Below are 24,679 nucleotides of genomic sequence, written 5' to 3'. Positions count from 1 at the left end.
CCATGCTCCCCCTCCCCCCTCAAGACAGAGCTGCAAGTATTTTCTTTACTATGTTTCCAGAATTAGAGTTTGGTCACCATGGTAGCTTTAGTGTTGGTATGCACAATGCCATATTGTATGAACAGCTTCCATTTATGCTTAGACATTTTCCTTTTTTAATTTGAACAAATGCAAACAATATCACTTACTCATTATCCCTAGCAGTAATTTCACACCAATAAAATCCCTCAACCAGAAGCTTCAAACTGTTAGGATGGCAATAAGGACGAACCTCAATTCTTATTCCATCCTGCCAGCAGAATCTGCTCTCTGAATCTCAAATTGGATATGTCACCTCTCAGCCTGGCAGCCTTCAAGATCTCCAGCTTTCCTCTAGGATAAAGTTCAAATGCCTTAGCTTAGATAAGGCCCTTTACGTTGTGAAGGTTTGGGCTTACCAGGAGTCTTTCCCTAGCTCCCCTACCTTTTCCAAAGCATGCCTGATGTATTCTCTTTTCTGTGATTTCATAGGTACCCTTCTCTGTACTTTTTCTGCCTGGCGAACTCCTATTAATGCCTCAAGACCTGGCTTAAGGCAGAATTTCCCTGATTTCACTAGCAGAATCATTCATGCCATTGTTCAAGTTTCGATAGCATTTGGTACATCTCCCTATTCTAGCACTTATCACATTTCATTTTAATTATTTGTTTATACCTACATGTTCTGTAACAGCTTGTGAGCTTCTTAGGGACTAGGGCCATTTCTTCTGTATTTTATACTCCAAGCTTCTAGTATACTGTTAGGCACATAGATGCTTATTCAGTGAATATGATAAAGAATAAGACACTGTAGGATGTCAAGTTTGGAGAGATCCCCTTGGACTAGGAAGGATTTCTGGTAAAGGTGACCAAATTGACAAACTGGGTATGGTTCTGATAAAAGGTGATAGGGTGAGGTGGAAGGGGCTGGTGTGGGTGTCCCTGCAGCTGGCCATCACTCTTCATTCAGTAAGGAGCTGACAGTCGTGACTGAGGAAGGTGCCTGTCTTGCACGGCTGCCTTGGAATGTCCACATGGGACACACTGAGTTGTCTGTGGGGGACCCTCCGTGGCTCTTCTCTTGGTAAAATTCCCCCAACACCCAGCCAAGTCCCAGTCTTTCCTGGTTGCCTATGTATGCACTACATTTCCTTTCTTTTTTTATTTCAAATGTGAATCCTATATATTAAAATATCAACATGTAAGAAATTTATCTTTTTTTTTTTTTGCTTATATTTAGGAAGTTTCAGATGAAGAGGTCACAGCAGCAATTGTAGTAGTTCTGTTTCCCTTGCTATGACCAGTAGACTTCCGCTTTTCTTTATAAAGCTGATCACTTTATATAGCTGACTTTGGTTGAGTTGAATTAAATGGATCCTACATTAGGATACTACAAAGAGCAATAAGTTGTAAGTTACTTAAGAGCAGGTGCCATTGTTTGTCTTTTTACACATTACACTTGGTAGGAAGGCCTGGTGAGTTCATAAAAAAGATGTAAAATAGTGGTAGAGAAGGGACTCCATCCAGACTCCCTAGGCTTTCTAGATTGTTCTGTTGACTTGACTACCCTGTCTCTTAACCACAAATAGAGCATTTTATTGAAAGCTTCCATTTGTATCTAGGCATTTTTCATTTTGACAAATGAAAAAAAATCTAGCTACTGACTATCCCTAGCAACGATTTCCCATGTATAAAATCCATCAACCATAGTCCATAGTCGATTCAACTGGCACTCAGTCTAAAAGGGAGCAAGAACTCATGGGTAGGCCAGGTGCTTGCTTGTGAACCAAAGAAGGTTTTCAGTAGTCAAAGAACCTTCATGATCCCAGCCTATTTCTGTGTGTGTGGCAATGGTGGCACTAGAGTCTCCCACTTACCGTCAGAATGGGGCCACTCATGTCCTTTGGAGGCCTTTCCCAAGATTCACTAGAAATGGCTGTGTCTGTTCTATCTTGAAACTGTGGTTTCTTCCATGGAACCCATTGCTCCATTTTCTCCGCAGATGCCATGACTGTGGGGCTATTCTTGAAGAATATGATGAAGAAACACTCGGGCTGGCCATCGTGGTCCTCTCCACGTTCATCCACCTGAGCCCGGACTTGGCGGCCCCGCTGCTGCTGGATATCATGCAGTCTGTGGGGCGGTGCGTGTCGGCTTCTGTTTTGTTTGGAAGGAAGGTTCCTTATTCCATCTGCATCTCAAAGTAACAACTGCCAGTTCAAAAGTGACACATTCAGTCACCTTGTAGATGCTTGTTATAGGCAGGATCAACTCAGATTAGTTGATCAAAACTCAGTTTTGAAAACCAATTGGACTGAGATTTCGATTGAGTTCTCCAGCTGTGCAGGGCCATGAGTCATAATGCCAGAGTGAAGCTAGAGGAAACCACACTGGGAAAACTCTGCTGTTGTTCTCTGTTACTGTATGAGCTAAAGCATGTAACAGTGCTCAGGACTGTCAGTCACTCATAGTAAGCAATTAGTAAGTATGAGCTATTATGATTATTTCTCTCTACCTATATTGAGATGGATTCTCTTTTTTTTTTTTGAGACAGAGTCTCGCTTTGTTGCCCAGGCTAGAGCGAGTGCCGTGGTGTCAGCCTAGCTCACAGCAACCTCAGACTCCTGGGCTCAAGCAATCCTGCTGCCTCAGCCTCCCAAGTAGCTGGGACTACAGGCATGCGCCACCATGCCCGGCTAATTTTTTCTATATATATTAGTTGGCCAATTAATTTCTTTCTATTTATAGTAGAGACGGGGTCTTGCTCTTGCTCAGGCTGGTTTCGAACTCCTGACCTCGAGCAATCCGCCCACCTCGGCCTCCCAGAGAGCTAGGATTACAGGCGTGAGCCACCTCACCTGGCCTATTTTGAGATGGATTCTCTAGGCATTTTGTAATTTCAAGGGTGCCTTGCTTAACTATGAAACTTGGCACATTGTCATGTGAAGGGGTACATGGTAATATAGCAGATTTACACTTATGACTCAGATAAAGGAAGGATGTACACATTTGGGGAACAGGACCCTTCAGCTGGATTTAGGGGAGATTAAGCTTAGCTGCTTTGAGGGTGTTCATGTTAAGAACATTCTATTTAGTAGATAGGACATTAGAGAATAAATGATGTATTTCATGGATATGAATAAAGTTCAAATTCAGTAACAAACTGTAGTCCTAGCATGCGCAACTTAGAAGATTGAATTAAATGACACATAAATTTATTAGGTTTACAGTCTGTGCTAACATAGCATTGGGTCCTTTAGGTTGCAGGCATTCGACTGAGCTCTTGCCCTCAAGTACTCTGTTGCTTAGTTGCCAAAGAAGAAAATTACTGTATGGAATCACTAACTAGCCATGCAGGATGGGGCACGATTAAGTGCCATAATGAGTGGTAGGAGTGCTAAGTCATATACAAGTTTAGGATGGAAAAGATTTCTTAGGAAAGGCCTATAAGGAGGAGGTAGGACATGAACTGGATTCTACAAACTCTTGACGTTTGAGGAAGGGAAAGGGAAAGTTGGCTCTTAATGGAGCCAGCTCTTAATATTTTTTTATAAAATGAAAAAATGTTGATTTCAAGTTAAAGACAAATAGGAAAGCATTATAAACTCCTTCATCCCCAAAGTGTGGTAAGACTCCCTTATCCCCTCCTCCTAGTTTTTTTGTAGTATCTGTAGGAATCACATAGTCAGAGATGGTATAAAGGCAAGTGTAACCATTCCACCTTTAAAATTCAAAGTAGACAATGTGCAAGGTAAGTGAAGATTATGGAGAGATAAGAAAATATGAATTATTTCATTTAAGCCCTTGATTTTGATCTAATCATAATTGTGGAATAAAGGTTGTATCAGCTATCCGCAATACTTGTGTAGCTGAGGGTTTTATTGATGCAATGTCTCCATTCCTACCATCGTTACTTTTTAGTTTAGGAATAGATAGAATTATTATTCTGGTCTGTTATCATCTCTTTGAAACAGCTGACCTAAGTTGTTACAGATATATGGGGAAATTTGTTTTAGTTTTTTGTTTATTTTAACATAAGCAAGAGTAATCCATGTTCAAGCATTGCCAACTATTAGGATGGAAACAGATGAGCTTTGAAGAAAAGCAAGGGAAAAATGTAGATACATTTTTATGTGATTCCCTACACATATATTTAAATGCCTACCTCCTTTGGGAAGACTAGCAAGAGACAGGTGGTGCATTTAATGCAAGCTGCCTCAATTCTCAGCAACCTCAGCCTAAGCACCAAAGCTACCAAGAAAACAGATTCAACAGTCACCTAATTCAGGGCTTCCTTGCATGCCTTAATTCTACCACAAAGAACAGATGAGGTGATGTGGATTTACAAACATTTAGTTTATTTGTGCTAGTTATGAACACAGGAACCATTCCCAGGGTGTTCTAGGAGTTTGAAGCTCAGCATAACCCTTTCACTCGTCACCCATGCTTTTTATGTGATCTCACACTTTCCTGTCTAATTGGATTCCTCTTAAACTTTACCTATCCCCTTTTCAAGGTGCAGCCTTTAATATAACATTTGCCGCACCCTTAGTTACTGTTTAGTTCATTCGCCAAAGTTTATCTACTCCTTTTAGTGTCATTAGCATGAGAGGGCCCATAAACAAAGCAACTGGGAATGGTGTCTGATGTTAGTGGTTGCCAGACCCTCTATATCTTTCCAAATGGTCTTGGCTCAGTTCACTCTTATACTTGTAGTCTTAATAAAGTAAACAAATGTGCAGCATTCTCCTTATTTGTTTCTTCAGCATCTTACTGGTCAAGACATGTTCTTCTAAGCCAACCAATTTAGTACATGCGCTTTCTACACAGTAATACAGAATATTTCCATGGATACAGTACTCTATAATTATACTTTTCTGTATAATTACATGTTATATATTGATTACTCAACTAATAGATTTTTCTCAATATAAAAGATTTCCCTTTCATCATTTCAACCCAAAAGCTGACAAATATTCCTATTATTAATTTTTCTATCTTATAGAGGCTTTTATAATTTGTGGTTTGTTTGCAGTTAGTTTTCGGAGGTTGTATACAAAGAAACAAATTTTGAGTCGAGTTAATATGGAGATGGGCTGGGTCAAATGTTCTCATAAATGTCTAAACTGGCTGCAGATGCCGTGGTGTAGACTGGCTGTGTGGCAGAAAACCAACTGTAAGTGCATGCCTCTCCCTGAAAATATCTGACTTGACACAGAAAGGTCTCAGGGAGTAAGTTAACCCTGAGGACTGACCACTGCGTGGGCCCTCTGTCCCTGGTTAAGGGAACTGTAAACGGTTGTACATGTCTCCCCATCTAAACCTGACCTGCAACAGGTCCTGCTGAAACACTAATGCATTTCATCATGAAATCCTAAGATATTTATGTGGCTGTGTTTACTTTATTTCCTAGATTGGCTTCCAGCACTACTTTTTCTAATCAAGCAGAAAGGTAAGGTCCTAAAGTGAGCCCAAATCTCACTTTCTTTTTGTCCCCTGTGCATGTTCATCCTGTTTCTAAAATACCAGTGTGTACACCATGGAAGTATTATAATATTGTTAGTTTCCATCTGGACTACTGGTCTCTGTTTTTTCTCTTTCCATTTCTTTTTGTTTCCTTCTTTGTGTTTTTTAAGAGATGGGGTGACGTCCTGTCACACAGGCTAGTGCAATGGTGTCTCTCTCTTTTTTTATAATATTTTTTTTTTTTAGCCAGTCAAATTTAGCAGTGACAATGGTGTCTCATAGCTCACTGTAGCCCTGAACTCCTGGGCTCAGATGATCCTCTTACTTCAGTCTCCCTAGTGGCTGGACTACAGACACATGCCCCCATGCCTGGCTACTTTTTTAAATTTTTGTAGAGACAGGGTTTTACCTGAATGAAACTGTTGCCCAGGCCGGTCTCAAACTCCTGGCCTCAAGTGATCCTTCTGCCTCCGCCTCCCAAAGTGCTGGAATTACAGGTGTGAGTCATTGTGCCTGGCCCCAACTTTATTTTCATTTATTTTGATAATGGCTTTATCAATAGAGGATCCCTCCTCTATTTTCTGAAGTTATTATAAATTTAGTGTTATTTTTTCCCTGAAGAACATTTTGACCTAAAAGTTTGAACCAGCATTTCAGTGTAGACATGGCACAATGATGCAATTGGCATAATTAGGTGACAGGACTTTTCACCCTTCATCCATTTGGGTTCTTGGATTTCCTCTTTCTTCCTTCTAGTAACTTACCCTATATCCACCTCAGGAAATATCCTTTTTGGCACCCTGGTTTAAGGAGCAGGGCCACAAATAGATCTTTTGGCCCTCTTTTTTGACATGCAGAGACATGCAATGGGTGAAGGAAAAATTGCACCTAAGAAAGGAAAAGTTGCACGTAAAGGTTGCACCTAAGAAATCCTTTTTTTTTTTTTTGAGACAGAGTCTCGCTTTGTTGTCCAGGCTAGAGTGAGTGCCGTGGCGTCAGCCTAGCTCACAGCAACCTCAAACTCCTGGGCTCAAGCGATCCTCCCACCTCAGCCTCCCGAGTAGCTGGGACTACAGGCATGCACCACCATGCCCGGCTAATTTTTATATATATATATATATCAGTTGGCCAATTAATTTCTTTCTATTTATAGTAGAGACGGGGTCTTGCTCTTGCTCAGGCTGGTTTTGAACTCCTGACCTTGAGCAATCCGCCCGCCTCGGCCTCCCAAGAGCTAGGATTACAGGCGTGAGCCACAGCGCCCGGCCAAGAAATCCTTTTTATAAGTACCAGCTCAGATGCCCAAAGAAAACGTCCCAGGTGTCCCATTGAGAATGAACATCTCCCTCACTGCATTTTTTTCTCAGAGTAGCTCTCTTAGTCAATGACACTTTCCTGGGAGGCTCCTGCTGATAACCTGACTCAGCCATTTTCTGGACATGTGACCTTTGCAGGTCACCTTTTCTCCCTTGGCTTCAAAACCATCATTGGTGTATCGGGGGCCTGGAATAAGTCTAGGACTGCTCTGGCATTTCATGGTTCTCTTTTAAAAAACATATTGTTAACAGGGATTAGGTTTGACCAGAATATTTCTTCTCACTGATGAAAGTGACAAGGAGGTATTCTATAGGAGGGCTGGTGTGTCAATGCCTGACTCTAAATAAATAAATGCCGGAACACATGCTCATTGGCCCATGATTTCTTGTCTTTTCTCTCCCTGATCAACCCCAGCATGATGGTTCCCGGCAATGCAGCAGGGGTGGCCAAGCAGTTCCTGCGCTGTATCTTCCATCAACTGGCCCCCAACGGCATCTTCCCGCAGCTGTTCCAAAGCACCATCAAAGGTAATTCATCCGTTGAGGATCCAGACACCACTAATTTGGCTAGTCCCTGACACCCAAACATTACTAAATCCGACTGTTGACTTTCCAGATGGGACTTTTTTACGGACCTTAGCCACATCTCTGATGGACTTCAACGAGCTGAGCTCTATTGCCGCCCTCAGTCAGCTCTTGGAGGTAGGTTTGCTGTAATGATACCCCAAGCCCCATCCGAAATGGTATGCCATCTTTCTTTAATTCACTCCATAGAGTGCTTGCTGCTGAGGAAGGAAGTCAAGGTCATTTAACTTAAAAAAATTTAAATCTAAAATTTTAAATTTAAAATGCTAAAATTTAAACAATTTAAATTTTAAAAAATTAATTTAAAAAATTATCAAGGCATAGGAAAGTGCCAGATATTGCCGTTTTGTGTGGATGCACTATTCATTTAAAGCTTCTAAATACTCTCAACTAAACCACATAAGCCAGCGTAGTACATTCAACCTCTGCAGAACTACCCGGTTTTCCAAATGCGGAGCGGGTAGAGCAGTGTGCATTGTATCGCGAGACTTGGAGTCGCGCCCCAGAGCTACTGCTTATTTGCTGTATCGTCAGACTTGGGTTCAAGGCTGCGCGCCATTTATTCGCTGTATCGCGGGACTTGGATTCTAAGGTCGGCTCCACTGCGTATTTGTAGTGGGGTGTTGTATCGCGATATTTGGATTCAAGCCTCAGGGTCTTGTTACCTGTATCTGTGAGCTTGGGTTTGAATGCTGGTTGGTGGAAAGAGAGCTTCCGCTCCCCGTAATTCTTACTCCCAGTCTTCGTCCTGGGGAATTCTTTGCAGCAGACACCATTCATTGTCTTCTTAGCACCTAACCCCACCAACTGTAGATCCTTAGAAGATGTTTCCTGTTTCTTGCTCACAGTTCGCCTCTCACTGAGCGAAAGATCACCAATTTTCCCCCTTAGTCCGTCCGAACTGGGGGATTTTTCTCTGTATGACTGGTCAGTTAACGGTGATGGGTCTGGATAGTAGGCACGCAACACACGTTTGTAGCGAGAATGTGTGATTTCTTAAACTGATCTTCACCAGACAGCTGTGTGAGTTCCCGCGCCGTTTCAGCAGTTGATTGCCTATGCTTTTGTGTTTTTAGGGTCTAAATAACAAAAAGAATTTACCAGCAGGGGGTGCTATGATACGCTGTTTGGAAAACATTGCTACCTTCATGGAAGCTTTGCCCATGGATTCTCCCAGCAGCCTCTGGACCACCATCAGCAACCAGTTTCAGACATTTTTTGCCAAGCTGCCTTGTGTTTTACCTCTGAAGGTAAGCCGAGTTTAGGATCTCGTTTTAAATGACTTTCTCACCGTTTTCAGACCATTTGTTTACAGGGAACAACACAAGAAGCGGAGTCTTGGGTGATTTAATGTGTTCCAAAGGACTATAAGGAATCTGCCTGCCATGGAATGAAGAGAATTATTTAGGTGGTTCTCTCCAGTATTAAAATGATGGCAATACGGAGTGGGCATTTTGTTGCCGACTATGAATATGATCAGTGATTGCATGTCTCCAGTGGATTTAAGAAAGACCAGGAAGACATTAGCTTGTGTTTATCTAGAAATTTTTCTCAGGTGGATATTAAGTAAATAAGGAAATAAAATAGTTTTGTCTAAAAGGAACCCAGACATAAAATGTAAAGTTTCAATTTTAGATAGTTATATAAAGAGAAATGCTTGCTTGTGTATTTTTCAATAAAGTCTCTGCAAGACCAAGATAATGTTTCCGTTTGACTGCTTATCCCCACACCATATCATCCCCCAAGAAACAACACACAGTTACCTAGCTGGAAATCTGGTGGCCCGAGCATTAGCAACACAACCCAGTAAATGCAAATAAGAAGCCTATATTGATAAAGCTGAGAGAAACCTGCAAGAATTGTACTGTCCAATGCACCCATTTTCCAAACAGGGGACTGCAAATTCAGAGAGATGCTGTGATTTGGCTGAAACAGCTTGGTGGTAGTAATGCGGAGATTAGAAGTCAAGTCTCCTGACTCACAGTCCAGTGCTCTTTCCACTAGCAGACTCCTAGTGCCCCTTTAGAGTGGGATGAGTTGAAGGCATTCACGGCTCGAGCAGGGGGAGAAGAGAAGGCTGGTGGCACTGCTTTGAACCTCACCTTCTTGAGGTTTTTTGTGCTTTCTCTGTGCAGATCACAGATAGAAATATTTAACTCATAACAAGATTAATCACTTGTTGATCTGACAAATGATGTTACTTGTTGGTAGCTCCACTTCTGAAATGAGTATTATATGTATGTAAAAAACCTTGATAAAGATAAACTACCTGTGATAATACCTTTTTCCAAATCAGCAGATACTATTCATCTGTAAGGGGAATAACTCAGGGACCCTTAGCTTGGTGTGTGCTGCTTTGAATTTGATGTTACTAAGAGCAGCAGGGGTTCACAGGAGGGATCTTACCACCTTTCACATTCTGAGATCCTTGTTTGCCCACAAATCTGGAGTAGCTGAATAAATCCAAGCAAGGAAGATTGGCCCTTTGAAACCATGTATGTGTATAGCTACTGTACATGTACACACATAAGAAATCAAGGCCACATTTAACATGGACACACAGAGCCTCCTTCAAACCAGAAAGCCAGTCAGGGCCAGAGTCACACACTCTAGAGAAGGGGTAGGGCAGGTATGGCAAAGCCCAATGCCTATATGCAGATATGATGAAATATTTAACAAGAACACTGAGAATGGGAAGTGTTGCCAGCTGCAAACAACTGGTTTACCTAATTTATAACAATCAGCCCTGCCCACAGGGACCCTGCTTTGCAAGGTTAATGAGTGAAGTGGAATGAGATAAGGTAATAAGAATTGAGACCCTTGAGAATTGGAACACACCAGTCCTTCTACTGGTGTCAGCTGCTGCTCTTCACCTGCCGCTTGTTGTCATGAGGGAACACAGGCCTCATGTTGTCGATCTCCCTATGTTTTCCAAGATGACATTTCCTGATTTTTAAATCACTGTGGGGGCCTGATGAGCAGCCAGTTTTCAGCCTCTGATTTAAAGTAGTGTAAATGTCACATCTACTCCAATGGGTATTGAGCAGATTAAATAGACCAGTGGTTCCCTTAAAAGGTACTTGTGAAATACTTTCAGGATTTGTGTAAGAATTTGCCCTGCTAGGGCAGATCTGGGCACTGCCTCTGATCGCCTTATGCCTTTGTTTTTAAGCTCTGGGAAAAATAATAAGCCATTGAAAAATCTTCTGTAGTTTGTTCTGATCAGTTTAGAGAAGCAGACCTCCAGCTTCAGTATGCATCATGTCCCTCAAGGACTTGCTAAAAGACAGATTGCTGGGACGATTACAGAGTTTCTGTTTCAGCAGGGGTAGGGCCTAAGGATTTGCATTCTAGCGTTTCCTGATTTTTAAATCACTCTTTTTAAAAATAATGTAAATGTCACATCTACTCTGATGGGTATTGGGCAGAACCAGGTAATAGAGACGCCGCTGGCCCAGGGATTCCACTTGGAAAGCCACTGGCTTAATCTTGAATAGGTTAATACACACAGCTGCAGAAATTTAACTCTAGCCTGTTATTGTGATATATTTACAATGTTAAATAACATCATTGTGTATTCATGCTGTAACATTTCCACCCCCCCCCCAGTCCCAGCAAACTCAATTTAAAAAATATATTTTGGTGTGGAATCTTGCCAAAGTAAGACTCTAATAAATATGTAAGACATGATTTTCTCTTGTAGAAATTTTACTGCTTTTTCCCCAGGTTTTTGTCATGTCTTTTCTTAGCAGAGAAAGGGCAGGTGAAACTGGTTCTTATTTGAACTAATGGTTTTTAAATAGAGCTAAGTATTTATACTTGTAAATACTCATATTTTCCTAATATGGCCTTTCACAAATTAGTGTACCTCTTTAGAGTTGAATACATTTAATATCTACCTACCTATCCACCTATGTGTCTGTCGTTTATTCATCCATCCATCCATCCATCCATCCATCCATCCATCCATCCATCCATCTCTTTATTCAACTTTCTGATTTAACTTTAGTGCTGTATCTTTGTAGAATAGTTTAGGAACTACGTTTATTTAATTGTTTAGCATTGTTTAATTAAAATTATTTTGACCTGAGAATGATTTTTTTCCAACATGAATACATGGCACAGGAAACTGTAGAAAGGTGGTCATAGTTTAGATTTTTTTCTTTTTGCTAAAATAAATGCTTTCAGGAAATATTTGAAGCAAAAATATTTGTATTAAGAAAGGAACTGACATTAACTTTTTTCATGTTTATTCACAGTGTTCTTTAGATTCCAGTTTGAGAATTATGATTTGCCTCTTGAAGATCCCCTCTACCAATGCCACAAGGGTATGTATGTTTCAGAGAAACATAACCACTTGATCAGTCAATTATTTTTTTAACCTAAAAAGACAGACATGTAGCAATACTAAAGAAATAGTTTTGCTCCTTACCACTCCTCATGCTACATCAGTTGTCGAGTATGAAGAGCCCTAATATGTGGCAATGTCATTTTTTATAATTGATCCTCCTGATCCTGGGCCATGCCCACCAGTCCATCCCCATGCTACTATCTAGGTTACCTTTCTAAACACAGATCTCATTGTGTTGGTTCCTTGCTTAAAAATCTTTGATAATGTTTCGTTTCTTTTGGGATAATATCCAAATTCCTTGATGTGACATACAAGAAGTCACTTTATAACTTGCCAGCCTACCTTTCCAGTTTAATCTTCGGCGACTTGTCCCATCCCTTGTGCCCCCTCTCCTAGAATCAGCATTATTATCATCAAAACAATCACCACCATTTGTTGAGCACAGCATATGGCAGGCATTGTGCTTAGTGCTTTACATATATGAACTTACTCAATTTCATAGCTCCCTGCCTCTGCCAAGGCCATTTCCTTTGTCTGAAATGCTTTATACCCTTGTGTCTGTGGTGAACACCTCCTCATTCTTCAAGGTCCCATTTGAAGACAAATGCTTATATTATCTGTAGCAACTTCCTTCTATAACAGCTCCCACAATACTTGATAGAGCTTTCTATATGAGCACTTATGTTGTCTTGAAGTCTCCCCGATGAGACTGTGAGCTTCATGAAGGTCACTACTGTGTCTCATTCGTTTTTGTATTCCTACCTTCATTTCTGGGCTGCATTATCTATATGTAGTGGTGCAATAATTTCTATCACAATACCTTGTAATTACTAGTTAATATACCAATACTCATCTTGTGCAGTTATTTAACTTGACTGCACTTTCAGAGACTCATAGTTTATGCTAGAAAGTTATAAAGAGATTATTTGGTTAATCTGCTCATTTGCAGACAAGGAAACAGGCTCAGAAAGATGAAGTGTCTTGGCCAGCGTCATATAGCTCATTAGTAGAAGATTTGAGACTTGAACATAGGTCCTTTGAGTCCAAGTTCCTTGGTTTTTCTTTTGTACCATAGTGCTCCATCACCATGCTGCTGGTAGTCAACAGTACATAGAAGGCATATAGAACCAAACTGACCCTTATGGGTGGGATTCAGATGGAGAAACCAAAATGGGCAATGACTTCCTGATAAACATCAGCAGGAGGTTATGTAGTGATGAATGTTATCTAAGCTGTGGTGCTTTGGTACTTACACACAAGGGTGGTTTGCATTACTTATAGATAATAAGAGCAAGATTCAATATAGGCTTGAATCCAGGTTTCTCTTTTTGACCAATAAGGGTGCATTATATGTCATCTTGAGACACTCCTATCCCCACTCATCCATTGTCGGCGTTTCAAGGCAGCAACAGTTACACAGAGCAAAGAATACTGAATAAACCGTGCTGTTTCAAAGAGTTTCCTTAAGATGTTTCCATGTGGGAAGATGTTTTTCTGTGGGGAATACAAACAAGTAAAAGACATAACTCCTACCCTCAGGAGCCACAAATTTGTAATGAGTTCATTTTTGTATCAATAAGGAAAAAGGACCTCAAAAATGATTATATCCTTTTATTTAGTCATTCCTTTTCTGGGAATCTATTCTAAGGAAGAAAATGAAAATGTAATTTCATGCAAAAATGAGTTTATTGGGGGTGTTATTTATAGTAAAATTGACTTTTGTGGCCATTAAAATGCATGAGTATGAAGAATTAAATGGCACTAGAAATTTGTTATATTAAGTTAATAAAAACCAAAATATAGGATTGTGTATATGTAAGATTTCAACTAAGTAAACGTGTATACAGTGAAGAAGGGAAATACAGCAAAATGTTATCACTATACAAAATGTGATCTGTACTTTCCTACATATCCTGAGTTTGCACGTTGAGTGTGTGTTACTTTTATAATCCAGACAGTAAGCACTGTAGAAGTTGAGAAGTAGTGGAAATCAGGGTGTGGAAATCTTTTGGAAGCTAATTAGAATCCTAGCTCCTCTATAGAGCAATTCTACCTCTGGAAACTTGCCCCAGAACTTGGGTTTGAATTGCACTTGATAGCGCTACAGCCTTAGGCAAGTTACTTGTCTACTTAACTGCCTCAGCTGCAGTGTAGGGAGGGACACTAAAGCTTCAGAGGGTTAATAATGAAGATCATAGCTGACATTGATGGAGAGCTTACTGCTGCCAAGTGCCTTACTACATTTTCTCCTTTAATTCTTACAACAACCGTAATGACGTGGAGGCCATTATGATCCCTTTTTTACACAGGAGAAAACTAAGTCCCAGAAAGGTTAAATCTCTTATTCAAGGTCATAGAGAGCTAGAGTTTGAAAACGCTTGTGCCAGATTCTAGCACTTGTGTTATGACCTATATTATAACAATGCTGTCTCCCAGGATAATTATAAGAAATGTCAATGATATAAACTATATGAAAGCATCTAACTCTGCCTGTCACTCATTAGGTGATCAATAAATATTCTAAATAAGAAAGCATGTGGAAGTAAAACTGACCCTTTAGGGGTGGGATTCACATGGAGAGACCAAAGCAGGACGATGCCTTCCGGATAAACATTGGCAGAAGGTTGCATCATGATGAATTTTATTTAAGCTATAGTCCTTTGGCACTTACACACAAGGGTGGTTTGTGTTACTTAGCTGAGAAGACAGATTTCAGGAAGATCTGAATCTGATGAACCCATCCATAGACTCCTGAAGGTTCTGAGAAAAAGAATGGAAGATCCTGATGCAAACCTCACAGAGTCCTAATTGCTCAGGGTGGACATGAAGATAGCATTATAGTTAGATAGGTTTGTAAATGTATGCCTCATGGAAAAATGAACTCTCTTTGAGCAATGAAATGATTTAATCATGTTCTTTGAGCCATTGATCAAAGGCTCAGTTTTGTTTTAATTAGACCACCAGGGTTGCTACAGTAGCCACCTGGCAACAGATTTTAAGTAAAAAAAGAATGATTCCACTAGTTAAAGTATAATAAGATTTCAATGCTTTTTTTCTTAAGAAAGAATCAGCAATTGACTTTAGTTGGTGCCAATCTCATTGCAGAGTTTGTTGGAACCGTTTTCAAAACTGCTCAGCTTTGTAATTCAGAATGCTGTCTTCACCCTGGCCTACCTGGTAGAGCTGTGTGGCTTGTGTTACCGAGCTTTCACTAAGGTAAGGCTCCATACGTGTGTTCTCCTGAAACTGAAGCCTGGCAGAAATATTTTCTTTCGAATCATTCTCAAATCCCTTTCAGGTCTTTTGCTTCAGTATAGTTAAAAATGAGTAATTCTGTTGGGCATGGTGGCTCACACCTGTAATCCCAGCAACACGTGAGGCTGAGGCAGGAGGGTTGTGTGTTTAAGACCAGCCTGGGCAATACAAGAGTACCTTGTCTCTAAAAAAAAAGAAAAGTAAGAAAAATTAGCTGGGTGTGGTAGTGTGTGCCTGTAGTCCTAGCTACTCTGGAGACTGAGGCAAGAGGGTCTCTTGAGCCCAGGAGGTTGAGGTTGCAGTGAGCTATGATCGTGCCACTGCACTCCAGCATGGGCAACAGAGTGAGACATGGTCTCTAAAAAAAAAAAAAAAGAGAGAGTAATTTTATTGAGATCTAGTAAATATCATAAGAAGGAAACACTTTATACATAATATACATAAACTGTATCTAAGATACGCAGATTTGGAGAATTGAGGGTTGTGTGCTTTAGAAGAGAAGAGGTATTTTGAATGAGATGAGATAATGGTCTCCATGACCTCCTAAGGTCCTTTTCAAGTTCACCATCCTGTGATTAGTAGGCATGCCATCACTACATATCATTTTTATACCCAAAGTGGAAAAATATTCCCTTGTCATTTACAAATGTCATTTACAAAGCCTGTAGATAGCTTCTTCATTCTCATGATTTGTCTGTCTCCCCAGTTCTGAGTTCTTGGCCTCTGAGATTGTAATCTCATCTTTTGTCATCTTGCCTTAATAATGGTTTCTCTATTGCATTATCTTTAGCACCCCCTGCCCCCTACTGAGAAAGTGGAAAAGTACTGCATGCCCAGTGGATACAGCAGCCTTGCTGGAGCTGGTAGATTCTGTCCTAATGGAAAATCAGAAGGCAGGACAAATTGGGAGCATTTCTGTCCTTCAGAACAATGTACAAATGTTACCCTTCCAATGTCCAAATTTTCCAAGTTGATTTTCAATGGGGTCTCTGTTTTTATTTTTCTCTCTTGAACATTCAGAATGCTCCTTTATGCATGTTCACTTCTATAAACCCTTTATTTTCCTCATAAAAATCTAATTTTATGCTAAGGCTTTTATTCTATTTAAAATACCCTTGTCTCCTTTCTTACCAACTTGTGTCCATTCTGCCATGTTAAGTGTTCCATGGTAACATTTCTTTTGGTTTTTCTGATTATAAACTATTTATTACTCTGCCTGGAGCAATATGTTTTCAAACTACCAAGATAATCAGCATTTTTTTCTCTTTTCAAATCCTTCTTGAAAGATAACTTCTTCCTTTTTTTTTCCGCTTATAAAAGTAGATCTATAAGGTACAGCACCAAATACAATAGAAAGATATTCTATATTTAGAAGTCATTTTATTTCTTTATTGTCTTTACATTTGATTCGTTTAAATTATATCTTTTTTAGAAGAAAGGTCATAATAAGTTTGTTGTACACTATAAGTTTGTTGTACACATTAAGTTGTACACTATAGGTATTGATTACAGGAGACCTTCCAGCATGCTGAATTCAAGATATTCTTGGTTTGAATATTCATTTTACATGGTATCCCCTCATAATCCATCATATGTTTAGTGGCCTCTCACTTCTTTTTTTTATTTTTTGAGTAAGAGTCTCACTCTGTTGCCTGGGCTAGAGTGCCCTGGCATCAACCTAGCTCATAGCAACCTCAAACTCCTGGGCTCAAGCAATCCTACTGTCTCAGCCTCCCCAGTAGCTGGGACTATAGACATATGCCACCATGCCCGGCTAATTTTTTCTATATATTCTTAGTTGTCCAGCTAATTTCTTTCTATTTATAGTAGAGACAGGGCATCGCTCTTGCTCAGGCTGGTTTTGAACTCCTGACTTTGAGCGATCCGCCCGCCTCGGCCTCCCAGAGTGCTAGGATTGCAGGCGTGAGCCACCAGGCCTGGCCTGGCCTCTCACTTCTTATTGTCATCTATACTTTCTCATTCCAACACAAAATGATTATCACTCGTAGAAAGCTTCAATCCAGGGTGTTCCCACCTTTCTCATAGATAATGATAAACTATAAGAAATAGTTAAGAAAAATAGCTATATCTAATTGGGACTTCTTCATTATATAATTAAAGTCATGGAAAGGCAAGAGCTTTGGAGACTTCCCCTTTTGGCAATTATGGTAGTCTAGATAACCTGAAAGCTGTCCCACTTAACATACTATAAGGGCTGGATAAAATGTAATAAACAAGATTTTAAATGTCTAGCTAATTTTATAAGAATGAAAGGGGCAAAAGTGAAGAAAGAAATTTTCCAAGTTGATTTTCAATGGGGTCTCTGTTTCTATTTTTCTCTCTCGAACATTCAGAATGCTCCTTTATGCATGTTCACTTCTATAAACCCTTTATTTTCCTCATGAAAATCTAATTTTATGCTAAGGCTTTTATTCTATTTAAAATACCCTTGTCTCCTTTCTTACCAACTTGTGTCCATTCTGCCATGTTAAGTGTTCCATGGCATGTTCCATGCCCCAGAATGAAAGGGGCAAAAGTGAAGAATCAGAATGATAAACATATAAGTAGTCCTGGGTGGGAGTTGCTTGTCTGGGTAATTTAGTGGCTTGAGTTTTAAAAGCCCACCCACATAGGGAAAGGAGAAGAAGCCTTGGGACTAATCCAGGCTGACAGTTGGAGCTGACTTACCCCAGCAGAAGGTCAAAACTGTTGAAAGCTTATATACTAGGTAAAAGGGTGGTTTGGAAAGAACATATTCTTATATGAAAGTGGCAAAGAATGGTATCTGTTTCAGCCTGGGAATTGGGAGAAAGATTTGTCTTTCTTGAGAATTAGTAAGCATGGGCCTATCTTTGAACAGGTTTAGAGTTTGAATTTATAATACTGCATGCTCTGGGAATGCCCAAGTTGAAAAGTCAAGTAATATTAGTGCTGAGCAAGTACTAGCTTTTGAATGTCTGGGAGAAACAAGCTCAAAAGCAAGCCTCAAACCTCCCTGGAAGGATATGCCTTCAACCTAGGCCCAACAAGATTCCCACAGTTAAAATCTTGATGAACATAAACTCACAATCTAAAATTATAACAACAACAACAAAAATGAAGAAATAACCTACCTTGAGCTAAATTACCAAAATCAACAACAGCAAGATTATTTCCCCCAAGGACTTCCAGTATTAAAACTATGCAATAGAGACTATAAAAACATACTTTGCATGATAAACATGTAAAGGATAAATAAAAATCACAAGAACAGATCTAGTCACTTTCAAATAAAAAGAGAGAAAGAACAACCAGACAGACCCAGACAGACAGACCAAATAGATTTGAACACAATAGAAATCCTAGAGATGAAAAACAGTCACGAACATGAAAAAAAAAAACACAAAAAACCCTAAATGAACAGGTTAAACAGCAAATTAGACACAGCCAAAGAGAGAATTGGTGAAATGGAAAATAGATCTGAAGAAATTACCTAGAATACAACAAAACAAGATAAAGAAATAAAGGATATAAAGAGAAGATCTAACATATTATATGTTAGATCTAGATATTATATATCTAATAAGTGTTTCAGAGAAGGAAAATAGGCTTTTTATCAATTAATTTTTAATTCTTTGATTCAGGAAGCACAATGAGACCTAAAAGTTTTACAAATAAAGTTTTACCTTCTTATGTCATAGTCTACTTGAGTAGGTACAACTTGGCAGAACAGCTGAGACAAAGAAAATATTTTAAGAACAATTAAGAGAAAAGACACTCTAAAGATAAACTGACAACAAGCTTCCCAATAGCACAATGGAAGCCAGAAGATAATGGGAAAAATGTCTTCAAAATGATAAGGAAAAAGAACTATCTACCTGGAATTCTCTACCAGCTAAGTTATCCTTTAAGAGTGAAGGCCAAATAAATAGGCTATTAGGAAAATAAGAAACTTTCTAACATCTTCTTACTGAAACAACTACTGAAAGATATATTGAGATAAGAAGGAAATTGAGCTGTGAAGGAAGGAGTGAAAGGTAGGAAGGAATGATGCTCAAAGAAATTGGTAAAGTGTGGAAATATAGGGAATCATTAACAATATAAAGCATTAATAATAATAATGTTAATCAGATGGGTATAAAGACTAAAATAGTGGATAACAATAACCTATAAGATGATGGTGTGTGTGTTGAGGGGTGGAGATTGGAATTAAAGCATTCTACATTGTTTACAAGAAGGGCAGACATAATGAGTAACTTTAAACTGTTAAGGATACATGTAAATGTTTTAAATGTAAACTCCAAAGGCCAGAAATACAGTGTATGAGTCCCAAATAAGTAGAGAATAAAACAGAAGTAAAATTTCAATTGAGACAAAAAGAATCATAGAACAAGTGGTAATAAACACAAGTAAGATGATAGAAATAAATTCTAAATATTCCAGTAATTTAAATAATTATAAGTTTGTTAGATTTGTTATGGATTGTCAGATTGGATTTGAAAAATCGAGCTACATATTATTTATGAGACCCATCTAAAATATGCCTAAAATTCTGAGAGAATTTGAAAGAAAAAGGTTGAAAAAGATATACCAGGCAAATACTAATTAAAAGAAAGATGAAATCAGTAAACTGACTTTAATTGATAAAGCATTATTATAAAGTAAGTCACCATATATTGATAGAAGGAACAATTAGCCAGGAAAATGTGATAATTCTAAAACTCCATAGAGCTAATAATATAGCCTCCAAATATATAAAACAAAAATTAATAGAATTAAAAGGAGGAATTGAAAAATTCACAATCACAGTGGGAGATTTTAGTGACTCTCATAATTGATAGATTAGGCAGATGAAAAATGAGTAAGACTATAGTGTGTTTGAACAATACAATGAGCAAATTAGATCTAATGGACATAAAAAGAATCTTGATCCACCAATGGAGAATATATTGAAAAATAGGAAACATTTTAAAGTATAGAGCAGACAATAGGCCACAAATTAAGTCTTAACACATGCTATAGAGTCGGTTTCAAGGAGACCAAGTTCTCTAATCACAATGCAATTAAATTATAAATCCATAACAAGACCATTACTGGATATAGGTGTTCAAGTGGGGCCTAAACAAGGGTTCACATCTAAGTAGACACCATTCACATGTTAGATATATTAAATTTTGTTGAGTATTGAGGCAGGTGTAGGGATTTGGGGCTTCCTGGTTAAGTCCTAGAACAGCTGGAAGAGGCTCTCCTCACATAAAACCACACCAGGTCATAGGCCCCAACAAGCATGGAGAAGAGTATACATGTACACATCACACATGTACACACAGGTACAGATTCTTTTCTTGACTGTCCTTATTCTCAGATGTCTGAATTCAGTCCCCCCAGCAGATTCTGACCCAGTCACTTTACCTGCACAGTGGTGTGTGTGTAGAGTGTGTGAATGTGAGGCAGTGTGGGTGGGTGTGAGTGGGTGAGATTGCACATGTACTCATGCAGCCAGAGCTGTTGACTGCTGGGGCTCTGAAAACTCATAGTGCTGTTCAGGTTTTGCAGTCGTATATTTGTGTGTGTGTGTGTGTGTGTGTGTGTGTGTCTGTGTGTCTGTGTATGTACTTTTCCCAATTCATACAAAGGTGCTATGGGTCAATGGTGTCTGGGAATTGCTATATTTGGAAATTAAAAAAATATTTTTAAATAGTTTATAGACCAAAGGAAATATAAGAGAATTTAGAAAAATATTTAGAACCAAACAGTTATGAAAATGCTACATTCCAAAATGTGAGAGATGTAGCCACAGAGATATTTAGAAGAAAATTTGTTGTCTTAAATACTTTTATTGGAAAAGAAGAAAAGCTAAATGAGCTAAACAAGTCAATTTAAGTTAAAATAAGAATAGCAGGGTAAACACAAAAAAAATTAAAAGAAGGAAATAGTGAAATAAACTTGAGACATTTTAATAAGAAAAAAAAAGGAAGGAAATAGTAATGATAAGAGCAGAAATAGATGAAATAGAAAACATAGATACCATAGCGGATTAATGAAACCAAAGGATGGCTCTTTGACTGGACTAATAAAATAGACAAACCTTTGGCAAGACTGATAAAGAAAAGCAGATAAAAAGCATAGATAAAGAACATCAGTAGTGAAAAGGGAACATAACTGCAGACACAATAGAGATTTAAAAATGAGCTACTTGATACCATCTTGGACAACAGGGATAATTTTCTCAAAAAATCTAATATGTAACAATCAGAAAAAAAAAATCTGACTAAACTTAAACGATGAAAAAATGGAATAAGTAATTAAAAATCTACCCATAAAAACCATTCCAGCTTTAGAGACAAATTCTACTAAACATTTAGGAAGAGTTTGATCTGTGTATGTACTTTATACAAACTAATGAGATGGCAAGAAAAGAACACTTCCCAACACATTTTATGAGTCCACTAGAATCTTGATACCAACCAGACAAGGGCAATAGGGGAAAGGGAAATTATGGGTCAGTATTCTTCATAGAAGCAAAAATTCTGAATGAATAATAGCAAATCAATGCATTAAAAATAGGGCCTCATGACTCAGTTGGAATTCTCTTGAAATATATAAATGAATAAATATTAAAAGATCTATAAATGTCACCATTTTACCAGATTAAAGGAGAAAACTTTTAATGATATCTCATCAGATGCAAGAAAAGCATTCTTTATCATTTGACATTCATTTATCAAAACTCTTCTCAAACTAGGAATAGAAGGGAACTTCCTCAACTTGATAAAGGGGTCTGGGGTCTACCAGAACCTCTAAAAATCATGATGTTAATGGTGAAATGCCACGAGCAATCCCTTTAAAATCATAAATAAGACAAGGATGTCTACTGTCACTTCTTCTATTCATTGTCGTGCTGGAGGTCCTATTCAGCAAGACAGGAAGAAGAAATCAAAGGCATAACGATTGTAAAAGAAAAATACAACTCTCATTTTCTGTAGATGATGTGATTACAAATGAACCAGAGAGAATCTATAAATACCTCTTGAGAACTTCCAAGAAGCCTCAGCAAGGATGCTAGATAAAAATAAATACCCAGAAATCACCTATTTTAATATTCAGCTAAAAATAATTATAAAATTTCATTTATTGTAATGACAAAAAAATAAATCTGACAAGAATGTGCAATACTTTTTTGGAGATTACCAGAAAAATTTATTGAAAAACATTAAAGAATGTTAGATAAATGGAGACAGATCTCATGTTTGTGGATCAGGACCTAGTATAATAAAGATATCTAATTCTCACAAAATAACCTATAAATTTACTATAATTCTAATAAAAATCCCTGACTTTCTCTTCTGATAGTGGTGGACTACCACTATCAGATCAGTGGTGGACTACCACTACCACATAATTTGAACCCATCCTCCCACTTAACCTAAAAAGTAAAAAAAAAAAGGTGAACAAAATGTTTTCTGAAAACTTGCTTTTAGCATCAAAACGCAAATCCAGGCCGGGCATGGTGGTTCATTCCTGTAATCCTAGCACTCTGGGAGGCCAACACGGGCAGATCTCTCAAGGTCAGGAGTTCAAAACCAGCCTGAACAAGAGTGAGACCCCGTCTCAACTAAAAATAGAAATTAATTGGCCAACTAAAAATATATAGAAAAAATTAGCTGGGCATGGTGGCACATTCCTGTAGTCCCAGCTACTTGGGAGGCTGAGGCAGGAGGATCGTCTGAGCCCAGGAGTTGGAGGTTGCTGTGAGCTAGGCTGACGCCACAGCACTCTTGTCCAGGCAACAAAATGAGACTCTGTCTCAAAAAAAAAAAATGCAAATCCGATATAGAAGTATGAGGCTAACATCTGGGAGAGCGCAGAAATGCAAAGCTGTGGGTCTATCACTGATGGTCATTTTTGCCTTGGAAGTGTTTGTCAATCTGGAAGATGTGACTGAGAGGCTGAGCTGCAATTTTGTAAGCTCTATAAGGCTAGGGGGACAAAAGTCATAATCCAGACCTTACCAAGGCTGGGGACCCTGACACTGCACCTTCCAATCATATATGTTTGGCTGAGACCACAAAGTGAAGAAAACCCAGAAGTAAACTTGCCTGCCCACGGACACAGCTCAGTGTCAAGCCCTGTGCTGGCCCAAGGTGAGATATTACAAAAAGGCTTGAGTGTGTGTTAAGGTAACCGTGGTCTGCTACTGCCTCCAGGCACCTGGCAAAAAACAAACAGAAAGCTTTTTGAAGGTAGATAACATTTCAGGCAATTTATTTCTGTAATTTTTTAAAAAAATAAATCATCCAACACACTGAATCAAAGATAACCAGACATACGAGCAGGCAGGATACAATGAGTGAAAATGAGTAGAAAAAAAAGACAATGGCTACAGACCAACAGGGACTCCAGTTGCTTGATTATGAAAGAATCAAGAGAAGACACACAGGTCCTCTGAGATCCCAGCAACGTGCTGTTGTTTGTCTTGGGTTACATGAGTGTTCGATGCACCTTGATCCATTTACGTGAGTGCTCAATGCACCTTGATCCACTTACCTGTACACTTATATTTTATGTACTTTATTGCATATCTGTTATATTTGACACTAGAAAAGGCTTACAAAATTGAAACCAATTCCAACATTTCATCAACAGGAGGACTGATCAATGAATTTTGGTATGTGCATATAATAAAATGTTAAGTTGTTGAGTTGAAAGAACTAGAGCTACATGTATCAATATATAGGGATTAGCTTCAAAAACATAAGGTAAATAATTGTAAGTTGCAGAACAATATGCACAGTATATCATTATGTAATGGAAAGTGTGAAAAATGCAAAACAACATTGCATATTAATGGAGGCATACATATGCAGTCAAAGTGTAAAAACACACACTAAATAATATAATCACCAGATTCAGAACAGTGGCTACTTCAAGGAAGGGAGGAAGGAAGGAAGAAAATAGGGCACTATATACATAGCTTCAACTGTTCTGTAATGTTTTATTTATTATTTGAAAAGATAAGTCAAATAAAGCAAAATGATACTCGTTGACAAAAATAAATGGTAGGTACATAATATATATCATTCTTTCTATTTTTCTGTATGCTTGAAAAGTCTTGTAGTCTATTTAAAAAGTAAGTTCCTTGGAGAGAACATGGAACCCTTTAAACAGTTGTACATGCTTCTCTCTAAGTCATTTTATATTAAAATTTTCTTTTAGATGTGTTTAACTGTGGCAGTTCTTAGAACCTGTTTCTTGTAAATAGGAACCAAATCCTGTGGTTTCAGTATTTAATAGTTAGCCAGTCTTTCTCTTATCCACTAAATTATGTGTTCTCAGTGGTTCAGTAACTCATAAAGCACATAAAAAGGCTTTTTTTTGTTTTATTTTATTTCTTAAGGACAGTTCACTGTGCACTTTTAAGTACTGTTGTTTTTGTTGTTGTTTGTTTCTGATCTGTGAATCTTTCGGGAGCTCTTTTGACATAGATCTACTCTAATTGGATTTTTAAAATCACTTACCTTCTTCTACTTTGTTTTATTTAGGAGCGGGATAAATTCTACTTGTCACGTAGCGTTGTTCTAGAACTTCTGCAGGCTCTGAAGCTCAAATCTCCTTTACCAGATACAAACCTCCTTCTGCTTGTTCAGGTAGGCTTATACCTGATTCCTACAACTTCTTATGAGATCCACATGGGTTTGGAAAAAGTAAG

The 24,679-nt window shown here is 38.5% G+C and overlaps 1 protein-coding gene across 12 annotated transcripts in view; it reads left to right on the top strand.

The window, feature by feature from the left end:
• UNC79 (unc-79 subunit of NALCN channel complex) overlaps positions 1-24,679 on the top strand; it is a 228,979-nt gene that overhangs the window by 173,590 nt on the left and 30,710 nt on the right. For all 12 annotated transcript variants that reach the window (XM_012738600.3, XM_020285613.2, XM_012738594.3 and 9 more), the window contains 8 exons: positions 2,021-2,161; positions 5,432-5,470; positions 7,216-7,328; positions 7,417-7,502; positions 8,462-8,635; positions 11,645-11,713; positions 14,842-14,952; positions 24,513-24,617. In XM_012738600.3, the coding sequence (XP_012594054.2) occupies positions 2,021-2,161; positions 5,432-5,470; positions 7,216-7,328; positions 7,417-7,502; positions 8,462-8,635; positions 11,645-11,713; positions 14,842-14,952; positions 24,513-24,617 (838 nt within the window). The remainder of the gene's footprint in view (positions 1-2,020; positions 2,162-5,431; positions 5,471-7,215; positions 7,329-7,416; positions 7,503-8,461; positions 8,636-11,644; positions 11,714-14,841; positions 14,953-24,512; positions 24,618-24,679) is intronic.

This window comes from Microcebus murinus, chromosome 6 (genome assembly GCF_040939455.1).
Source record: "Microcebus murinus isolate Inina chromosome 6, M.murinus_Inina_mat1.0, whole genome shotgun sequence".
Lineage (NCBI taxonomy): Eukaryota > Metazoa > Chordata > Mammalia > Primates > Cheirogaleidae > Microcebus > Microcebus murinus.
This window is presented reverse-complemented; position numbering and strand designations above follow the sequence as displayed.